At 36.3% G+C, this 11,505-nt stretch overlaps 1 protein-coding gene across 6 annotated transcripts in view; it reads right to left on the bottom strand.

Annotated features, from left to right (window-relative positions):
- The window catches only part of LOC108713132 (monocarboxylate transporter 2), a 45,034-nt gene that overhangs the window by 9,764 nt on the left and 23,765 nt on the right, over nt 1-11,505 (bottom strand). For all 6 annotated transcript variants that reach the window (XM_018255915.2, XM_018255917.2, XM_041588582.1 and 3 more), the window contains 2 exons: nt 10,388-10,615; nt 283-426 (listed from right to left, as the gene is read on the bottom strand). In XM_018255915.2, coding sequence (XP_018111404.1) covers nt 283-426; nt 10,388-10,601 — 358 coding nt within the window. In that variant the 5' untranslated portion in view covers nt 10,602-10,615. The remainder of the gene's footprint in view (nt 1-282; nt 427-10,387; nt 10,616-11,505) is intronic.

The raw sequence follows: 11,505 nt of genomic DNA, 5'->3' as shown, positions 1-11,505 counted from the left end.
GCTAAAAGCATTGGACTAATATATATGGAAACCACCATTTATTCTCATAATAAGTGGGCTTCTCTTTTTTCCGCCAAATATTTAGAATCCTGTACTTCTTATACATCTTTCTGTCACAAATTAAAGTATGACTTTGGAGTTTTTTCTGAAATGCACTCTTTTCAGACAGTTCCCTTAAGACTTACAAAAGGTGTATCATAAAACTCAGATATTCTCCTTCATATAGTTTTGGCTGACTTGCCTTTTGCAAAATAGCCTTATAGGAAGTAGAATGGCACTTACCACCAATAACACCAATGCAGATGTACAGCTGAACGACACTATTGCAGAAAGAAGCCAAAATCATTGCTAAAGAGCACAGGACACCTCCTCCTATTACCACAGGACGACTTCCATATTTGTTTACCAGAATGCTGCTGATTGGACCTGAATGAGAATTAAAATGGGAAAAATGTAATAATCTGTTAAGTTTACTCCTGTTCTAATAACCAGTTAGCAGGTAGCATTTAGCAATCACCCTTGAAAGCAAATATGAGTTTGTCTTCCATGTATTACTAAATGGGAAAAAAAAACTTTATAGATCTTTTTACCTTATTACCATTAATGCCATTACTGTAAACCACATCAACTTTAAATCCTTTGTGCAGATATGCATTTAGGTTTTAATTATTTAACCAAAATGCATAGGAAAAAGCAACATCTTATTATTTACAAAATGAAGATGGCTTTTGAGCAGAAAATAATATAAAGTTACCCTGGACATTTATCCAAGATATTGTTACTCCAGTCTAAGTTAGGTGCAAATTTTCTTTGAATTACTTCAGCGCACTGCCAACTTTAAAGTAGATTGGTGCTTCTTTCCTCAAAGACTTCACCGCACATCTTTAACATGAACAATTAAATCAGATGAGTGAGGAGAGCAATCCAAACAGCAGAATACCTGCTACAATGTGGTTTATTTGTAACTACAAACACAACATGTTTCGGGCCACACACGCCCTTTATAAAGTGTAACAGCAGCATAATCTTGAAATGTTCTATCCATTATACCACTTTACAACAGTCCAAATACATAACTGTGAGTGTCAGTGTTAGGATAATTACACTTTAAGCAACTGTGGTAGAGGCTCTTCTGTGAACAATTAGCATTGTATGAAAAGCATGTAAAATGCACTGGTACTAGAGGTATGGGACCTTTTATCCAGAATGCTTGGGACCAGTGGCATAACTAGATATTACTGGGCCCAAAAATGTTTAGCGGACTTGTTTTACCAATATTTGTTGAAACTTTATATGAATCAGGGCCTCATGGGTCCCCTACACCTCCTGAGCCCCCCTGCTGTCACGGGGTCTGCTTCCTCTATAGTTACGCACCTGCTTGGGACCTGGGGTTTTCCAGATGATGGATCTTTCTGTAATTTGGATCTTGATACGTTAAGTTCACTGGAAACGTAAACATTAAATTAACCCAAATAGGCTGGTTTTGCTTCCAATAAGGATTAATTATATCTTAGTTTGGATCAAATACAATGTAATGTTTTATTACTACAGAGAAAAAGGAAATAATTTTTAAGAATTTATTGTATTTTTGGATAAAATGGAGACTATAGGAGACAGCCATTTTGTAATTCGGAGCTTTCTGGATAATGGGTTTCCAGACAATGGATACATTACCTGTATTAGAAATGGAGGACGAAGATAATAGCATGCTATGATTACTGTTGCAGAAAAGTTTTGTACAAGGAAACTAGCGTTCCCAGATTGAGTTGACCAGTTATATGGTCAGACTACTGATGTATGTGCTAGCCAATACACTTGTGAAACATTTTTAAACATAACTACAGAATAACTAGCCTTGGGAGTCTCTATACTCCCTAAATTATGTACATTGTCCTGCACAGACCATGACTGCAGATTAGCCAACAAGTAATAGATTGTGAATTATTTGCAGCATTTTGTTGAGTTCTTTACATAATATCAAAGTTCCAAAGATTTGCCATTCAGTGTGGTTATCTCTGCACAAAGCTTAAGTTTAACACAATAAGAGAACACCAGGGACATATGCAGACAAAACAAGAGCACCTTGCAGATCAGACTACAGAGATTTCTTCTACACAATTGAAATGGACAATACATTTTTTATCAAACGTACACTCAATATCTGAATAGAAATGTACTGTAGAGCAGTTCAAATCAAATGTGTTAACCAGACTATTCAGTTTCAGCTGTGAACAACAGCTCATGTTTTTCAGTCTGTAGTGGCAGACAGAACATGAGCCATGCAACAATGTTTTGGTTTAAAACATAACTCATTTTAATGCATAGATGGAAAAAAAATCAGTTTAGAAGTCATTTTGGCACACGACAACGTTCTTGGATCTTATCCAGATGGGGCTTCTTGACAGCTGTTAGGGATGTTTGAGATGTGCTTCTTGTTACATTTAATTATCAATCAGCAGACTCTTATAAAAACATGCAGAGTTGCAGACTTAATTTGTTGTGTGTATTATGTCAGAGTACATCATTATCATTTTCTTGACTCACCATGCAGAACCTGACACAAAGTGTAATATTATGCACTAGTCCCTTGCACTTCTTAAACTTCTTAAATGACACAGGTGATGTGAAAAGTTGTTATAATTTTAGGACTCTCATATCTTGCATTTTGCAGTAGGTGAGGGCAATTCAGCTGTGCATTCCATAACATCTCCTGTCCTCTTAAATAGTAATGTTGATGGTGATACACGTAGTTAAACTCAGCTATTAAAGTCAGTCAAGGGGGCAATTATATAACCTTCATATTTTTCATGGCTTTGTAGTTTTGAGTTCTGGACAATTGGTGGAGATGATTCCTAAAAATAAAATATAATAAACAGTCTCTTTGATGGATATATAAAATACACACACATATATAAGTGAAGTAAGGATTCGTTTTAACAAATATAAAGATAGGTTTTATTAATTATATTTCCTTTAGAGAGTAAAGGGACATGTGGATGGTTCCTAATAGAAGTTTAAAAACACACTTTATCTAAGATTTTGGGTTTTATTGTTTATAGGAATGAGCAATACAGCTAATACAGATTTGTGGTTAGGTTTGTGATTTTGCAAGTGGCAACATTTTTCACTGTTGTGAGCTAGAATTTCGACATTTGTTTTTATTCACCAGAATTTTTTTTAAATGTATTCATTTTTTTGTGCGGGAAAAACATGTGAGAAAAACCACCAATTAACTGCAATGCATTTGGTGCAAATATAAATGCCAACTGACTCCAATGCATTTAGCAAAATTTCAGTGAAAATTCACCAAACAGGACAGTTTCACTTATTAGTAATAGCTAATCACATGTGATAGGAAAAAAAACAACCTTTAGCCCACAGCCATTTACATATTATGCTTTAAATTAGATGTAAATCTGTTATGACCATCAACAACTGGAGTAAATTCTGTATACAACCATAACCATGCCCTCTGTGTTATGACTCTTGGAATTCTCCATGTGACCTTTACTATGCTTGTTCCATCTGTAACACAGACAACTGATCTAATTTTGAATTAGTGTTATATGGAAAGAGAAACATCAGAACATGGCATAAAAGAAGAAGAGCAGAACAAAACAGGATTTGCATGTAGAAACGAGAGAAGCTGACGAGAGAAGCTGAATGACTGCAAACTGCTTCAAAATATTGGTTGTTTATAAATTATATGCTTTGTTTAAACAGTCATCAAATTATAGTTTTTACACAAGCAAGCTGTATTCTGTCTCTACCATGGTTTTTGTTTTCCGGCAAGTTCCCTCATTTTAACTTTCTAGAATAGGCTTCAAAAGGAAAGCAACCAGTTTAAATAGTTCTCAAGATAAATGAAGTTGGTAATATTGATTAAAAAGAATGTTTTACATAAGTTGGAAATTCAAATGGTCTTTTATGTTTTATGAGGATTTCAGCAAACTTTTGAAATGCTCTTTAAATGGCAAGGGGTTACATAGGTCATTGTGCCATTTAGTTTAGGTGTGTTTGAGTGTTTCAAACATAATATTTATTAGCAGTTATGTTGTGCTGAATCAGTTTTCTGGAATGCACCCAGCTCCATATGGACAACCAGATGGTTTACTGTAATATTAAATAAATGACAGACATAATTATCATTATTTTACATATTTGTTGGATGACTTTTGTTTGGTTATTTATATCTGAGGAAAGCTAAACTAAACATTGAATTAGCAACACCCAAGACTCAGCATTACTGCAACTAATGAACAAGGGCAAAAAACATATTAACTCAGCTTCTTTCTATAAGTAGAATCATATAAAGCAAATGTTACCCTTTCGACATCCCTTCAGTCAGTGTAACACTCCACGTGTGGCGATGGGACAAATCTGAGCCACTCCATAGTGGTATTGGGAGAGACTAGGTACCTGGTACTTGCTAGTGCAGTGCTTCCACCTAGTTGTATCTGGGAATGCACTTACAGGTGGCTCCATTAGGAAACAGTAATAATGCAAACACAGACTTTGTGAACTAAATAACAGTTTATCTAAAATAAATGTAAAGGGCAGCTATTACAAACAGCACTCCTAACAGGTGGCAATTAGCACCTCACTAACTAACTAGGCAGGTGCAAACTGTCTCACTAACTAAAAGAAAGAAAGTTAAGTTATTCAGTCCAACAAACACAGTCTTTAAAATTTTCAAGCACTCCTTTAGGATACCATCACTTTAAATAGGATACTCATTCCAAAAGTCTCTTTAGATGCTTTACACAGAGCCTTCAGTAAAGCACTTATGGACATGCAGTGTAATCCCAGTCCCTTTGGATGCTCAGATGGCAATCTTATGCAATTGTTGACTCCTCTCACACTCTCTTGGGCAGATTCCCTAAAGCGCCAAGTGGCTACTGCCAACGTCAATTTGCTAGCATTACCGTCCACAGGGACTTCACGATTTCCTAACAGGTGCAGGCGTCACTTCGCTAGCGAAAGAGATAGACGCTAGCGTTGCTTCGCACTCTAACGCCAGGTGAATTTTCGCTCTGGCGAATGGACGTAACTCCACAAATTCACTAAGATGCAAATTTTACTGAACGGTACCTCATTCACCAGTCTTCGCAGCTCAGAGCAGGTGAAGTGCAATGGAGTGTATAGGACTTCCTAAGTCCCAAAAAATGCTGGCGTCTTTTCCTTTTTTCAGAGTGATAGCCTGCAAAGGTCCGTAAATTTTTTTTTGGGTAACAGGGTTCCCCCATACATTATCTAACATATGGAACATAATCTATACAGTGGGCTCATGTTTAGGGCATTATAACAACTCTATTTTATTTATTAAGGTTCCCTGGTCTTGTGTAATGTAATGTATTTGCATATACGTAACTTTATCATTTCCCGCCATATGCAAATTAGGCAACGCTAGCGCATCTTCTCTTTGATGACCGATGTAACACTAGCGAAAATTCGCCATCGTTCGGCACCCTGGACGCAACTTCACACTTCGTGAATTAGCGTTGTCCTAGCGTATTTACGCCTGTCAAAGTTTTGCGATGGTGGAATTTTTTGCCAGTTAGGGAATTTGCCACAAAGTCTCTCCAGGCACATTATTTGGTTTCCATGTGTCAGCCTGATCCAAATACCAGCCTTTGGTGCGGCCTTCCAGCTCTCTGGGCCCACTGACACCATTATGATCTCTCACCACTGGATGGCTCTCTGTGCCAGGCCTTTCTCTGCCAAGCTTTTCTGTTTCCTCTTCCTGTGGGTCACTCCCAGGCTACTGTAGAATTTCCTACAGCCCTGAGAAACTGTGCAGCTGGTTGCTAGGCAATGGCTTACAGCACACAGACACAGGCTTTGTGCCTGCTCCACTATAGGAGACTGCTGCAGAGGAGGGGTAAGTGCCAGGATTCTGCACTACCTCTCTACACAAATCTATCGCCATACAGGTTCAATTCAGATTTTCGAAGTGTGTTTTAAAATATGATCTATGCAATTAACTCAGAATCATGTCAAAACTAAAATCCAGGGCTTTATATGGCTTTTGATTAACATTGTGATATTCTTTTAATATTAATTCATGTGTTTAATATGGCAAAAGTTTTTAAAAAAATGGCAAATTGAACTGCTCAAAAAGCCTTTACAAAGGAAAGCATATGCTACATGTAAGAAAGAAACAGCCTTTACAACAATGAGTTTACATTCCATTTTATTTTATTTTTCTAAACAGTGGATCATATCTGATAGAATTAACTAAATCTATAAAATGAATGAATTACTTTAGAAGATAAAACACAGATAACCAGGCCACAATCCAAACCACGGATTTGCACCTGTGGGCAGTGAGGAAAAGAAACAGAAATACCTTGCCATTAATAGCCCTTGTGTCATTGCTGAAAAATGCAGCAGTGATAATACAAGTGCACTGACAGAGATATAGGATTACAATGCAATTCAATGGCAAGGTATTTTTGGCATTTTGTTGCTTGCCTTATAAACATGATTTTGCACAGGCAACAAGATGCACAATTTGCCTTTGCCCTTGGTTCTTTCTTGGCGATTTTAAAAGAACAAGAAACTGTTGCCAGTAAATTCTACATATAAAGAACCTTCCTTTTTCTATTATACTTGAAATATGGGTAGCACTGAGGTGGACGATGGAGCTCATAAACAAACTCTGCTCCAGGGAAATAAAACTACAGGTATGGGATCCTTTACCCAGAAATCCGTTATCCAGAAAGCTCCAAATTACAGAAATGGTGTCTCACAAAGGCACAATTTTATCGAAATAATCCAATTTTTATAAATGATTTCCTTCTTCTCTGTCATAATAAAACAATGCACTGTATTTGATTCAAACTAAGGTATATTCAATCCTTATTGGAAGCACAACCAGCCTATTTGGTTTATTTAATGTTTACATGATCTTCTGGTTAAGGTATGTTATCCAGAAAACCCCAGGTTCCAAGCATTCTGGATAACAGTTCCCATACCTGTACAGTAAAAATTTACTTTTTGCATATTCCTTTGAGTAAAAGCTAAGAAATCTCTTCACCATATTATTCAACAATTTTTATCAAAACATTATTATATTTTAGTAATTAAAATGAATATAGGGCAAACCTACTTTCATTGTGTTCATTTGTTTGATTAACCTACCTGATGAAAGATAACAGTTGTAATGCAATAGGCATTCAACTTTTATCTTGTAGGCATTTCATCTTGTATTGCTCTTCTGACGAAACAAAAAGACAAATGTATATTACATCACATGTATTACATATTTATCTTTAGTCCCCCAAAAGCACATTTCTGGGTGACTAGAATTGTTAGTGTCCACATTTCCCTTCCTTTCAGTTGTCGGAGCACAGAGTTGATTTCCTTTTTATTAAATCTTGTTATAATTTACTGGTTTTGACTTTACCTTTCTAATTCAATTGCTTCACTGCCTAACCTCAAGCAAACTCTTGATTTCTCACTCTTTAATTGATTTGTATGCACTCGGCATTAATGCCAACTTTTACTTTTTTCCCATAATAACTTTTCTGTTTTAATAGAACGTCTTTAGCAGAGGTATAAATTAAATCACTCGGCAGACTCAATCTGGTAGCTGATTAGTACAGAGCGGCTTGTTTGATCATCTTTGGGATTTGACAGACTTTACATAGGTGCTGATTTACTAACATAAATACTAAATTACCAGTGCAGTTACCATTAGCAACTAATCAGCAATTAGTGTTAATCAGTGTGTCATAAGTTACAAAATTAAAGTAAAAAAAAGGTGTTTTTATCAGGGTATGTTTGTGTATTTTATGAAGGTAGAGAGTGCCAAATGTAATCAGTTTCTTATATGTAGATTTTGAGTCAGTGCTTATTTGCTGCTCGGGATATCGGAATTGAACAAAGATATTTACGCCAAAGTAGAGGATTGCATAATGGTCTAAAAAAGTGCAATATCCCTATCCTGGTGAAGCTTAGTGACATTAGTGCCAAGACCAAAGCAGGCACAAGTGCCCCTTGTGGCATAAAACACATTAGGCTGTTGTCTGTAAGGATGTAGCACACACTAATTTCTGAGTGAGAAAAGTTTGGTGAGAAATTTCAAGTGAGATCAAGTGAGAAAAGAAAAGAGAAAGAAAGACAAGAAATCTTCTGCACTTACCCATATCAGTAGATTTAGGGTATTAAAGGGGTTGTTCACCTTTAAATGAACCTTTAGTATGATGTAGAGAGAGATTTCTGAGATAACTTGCAATTTTTATTATTTGTGGTTTTTGAGTTATTTCGCTTTTTATTCAGCAGCTCTCCAATGACGTCTATAACATACTAAAGTTAACGTAAAGGCGAACCACTCCTTTAAAATATGCATATGTGTTTGAAAGACATTTAAACTACAAAAACAATCCATCACATCATCTAGCATATCATCCAAAACAGAGTTCAGGAGTCCTAGTCAGTGATGAGAAAATTTATTTTTTACACAAAATACTTTGAGCACAAGGGAGTGGGTATTTTTTGTTTTTGCTATAAGTCAATGGCAAAATGCAATACTTGCACATACAATAGTACTAGCAGTATTTGTTTTTTTAACTACCAGCTGTGATATTATAATCACATAATGGAAGTGAGGACAGATAAGGCCACGGCAAATATGATAAGAATATACCTGACCCAAAAGAAAAAGTAGTTTTGTGAACATGAAATACAGGCATATATGTTGCGGGATGGTTAGTGTTCTGTTTCAACCCACTGTTCTTAGTGATAGTTCCCTTAAATCTGGGCCAGGACCTTTACAGGCCTCAACTCACTGTTATTAGCAGATCTCCACAGACAGGTGAACTCAACTGGACGGACACGAGTATGCAGATATTAGTGTAGTTTATTCCGAAACTGAAGAAAATCTCCCATTAATTGATCAGACCAGTAGGTCAGAGAATATTTCTTTCACCAGGGTAGGTTAGGCAGTAGTGATGGGCGAATTTATTGGCCAGGCGTGAATTTGCAGCAAATTCCCGCTATTCACGAACCGGCGCAAAAATTCACAGAAAAATGGATGCCGGTGTCAAAAACGAGATGCTGGTGCAGTTTTGCGAGTTTTTTGCCATTTCGCAAATTTCGCAAATTATTATGGCGAAGCCGAACACTACAGATTCGCCCATCAATATTAGGCAGTTAAAGAGCACCTAATATGGCTGCTAACTGTAAACTGGGAACAGTTGAAGAGGGGAGGGGGGTTAAGGGTCGCAGCATCTTCCTGGACTACAGGGGGAGGAAAAGCAGAAATATAACAAGATGCATTATACAATGAAAACAATAATAAAAGACAAGTTGTGTGTAACATAACAGTTAGAATGGGAAGGATAAAAGATACATAAGATTGATATATTTTTTAATATAAAGTGTAGAAATGGTAGGCAAAAACACACCATTGTGTAATTTCTGCAAGCAGAGGAAGGATTGATATTAGGAGCTGGGGTGCCGTGTTGCATAGCAGCAGCTCTGATGTAGGCTTTTTTTTCCATTTCCCTTCAAATTTTAAAGTGATGTAGCTACAGTACATATTTATTTTTATTGCGCGTATGCTGTCAAATGATCAGTATGCTTGATATGAGCTTGAAGGGAAAGGATGGTTTCACCTACAACATTGACCTTTAGTACAAAAAGTTGCAAAACTAAGAAAAGCAAGTTTCTTAAGAACCATACAAACATTATGCTGCTAAAATGATGTTTCACTTAAAATTAAGATTTAGTATAATGTTTTCAGTAGAATTGTCAGTTTGTGATTAGTTTTTATTGTTTAATATTCAAGGTTTTTCATTGATTAAGCTTAATGTATATTTGCTGCTTTCAAGCGTGGAATTTAAATCTGGTTGCTAGGGGTAATTGCCCAATCAACCATTAGGCAGTTTTGGGATCCGAATGGAACAAATACAGTAAAGGGCCTCCCGAAAAGAAAGATAAGCAGTAGAAAAAAGAGCAGCAACAATAAAAATAGAGCTGCACAATTGATCTGGTTGCTGGGGTCAGTGAACATGACAACCAGACACCATGTTTATTTGCAAGCTGAAAAGCAGAAAAGTATGGCTAATTAAAAAAACCCTCAAAATAAATACTGTAATGTAGACAGATGATAAGGGTAAATGTTCTATTTAATATGAAGTAATGTTTCCACTTTTTTCGGAAGATGTCAAGCAGATATTTGATTTACTGATTTAGGTACAGGCATGGGATCTAATACAGAGAAACATTGTTATCCCATTATCATTTTTGCATTTGTAAATGTCCTTAGTTTGTAAAAGTGTTTATATTTTTGTTACATTTGTTTATATTTCTAAATTATTTTTATATTTTATAAGGTGAATAGCTTAAAAACACAAAAATTGGATAGCTTCAAATGTCTTACCTCCTGCATACATGACAGCCAACATAATCGATGATATCCAAGCAATTTCACTATATGAGGTATTGAATATCTCTTGGATTTCCTTGAAGAATACTGTAATGGCTTTAGGAAATGCGTATGAAAATCCGATTGAGATAAATGCACCAAAAACCACAACCCATCCCCAGTCTCCATCTGGAGGAGTGTGCTGTAGCGTTACCGGGATGTCAGGCATTTTTCAAGAGCTTTCTGTTAAGAAAGAAATGAATAAAATGAAACAGTACTCTTATTAAGTTCCAGAATAAAACATTCATCATCATTATATATTAATTGTGGAAAGAATTCAGAGAAGTTCTTAATGAGGAAACACTGACATACAACAGATATATAAAAAAAACACTGCTGTATTAGAGGATATAAATATTCGCCCTGAGGTAATTTGATAGTGATGTAAAAGTAATCGAGTAATGATGAAGAAATGGAAACAGGAGATTAGGATTATTAAAATGGTAAACTAAACTAAACCCTGTCTAGGCAATTTTGAAATAGATGACAAGTGGTTTTACAACTGCTTAATACCATGCACCCTGCTATCTGGTCCTGAGAACTGTTCATAATTGGATGTGACCTTTGGATTTTTGTACTGTGGTTTCTGTAACTTGCCTCTGAGTTACAGAGTCAGGCTGTGTGCTGTTTCAGGCTCTGACAATTATGTTCAGCTACACTTCATTAACCAGCTAATACTTGTTATTTTATGACACCTCCCTCTGTGTCTGCTTAATAAACCCTCAGGACTGCACTTTGTCCTTGCCTCTGATATGTCTCATTCTTGGAGTTCCTTCTACACTCGAATCCCAATTTTAATCCGGTCTCTTGCTCTGACTCATTTGCTGTCATTTTCTGCTCATAGCCCGGATTCCTGCTCCTTGTACATTAGGTCTGTTCCCTTTCATGGCTTCTTTTCCTTGTTCCAGCTCCTGGCCTTTACCTGCTTCCTTTGTCTGTCCCTTATACTCGTATGCCTTTGTACATACTTTGTGATTTTATTGTTTTGACCTTACCCTGTCTGTTCTGACTGCTTACTAAAGTCCTGACTATCTTTCTCCTAAATACACCCCTGGATAGAGACATGCCTCATC

This window comes from Xenopus laevis, chromosome 3S (genome assembly GCF_017654675.1).
Source record: "Xenopus laevis strain J_2021 chromosome 3S, Xenopus_laevis_v10.1, whole genome shotgun sequence".
Taxonomy (NCBI): domain Eukaryota; kingdom Metazoa; phylum Chordata; class Amphibia; order Anura; family Pipidae; genus Xenopus; species Xenopus laevis.
This window is presented reverse-complemented; position numbering and strand designations above follow the sequence as displayed.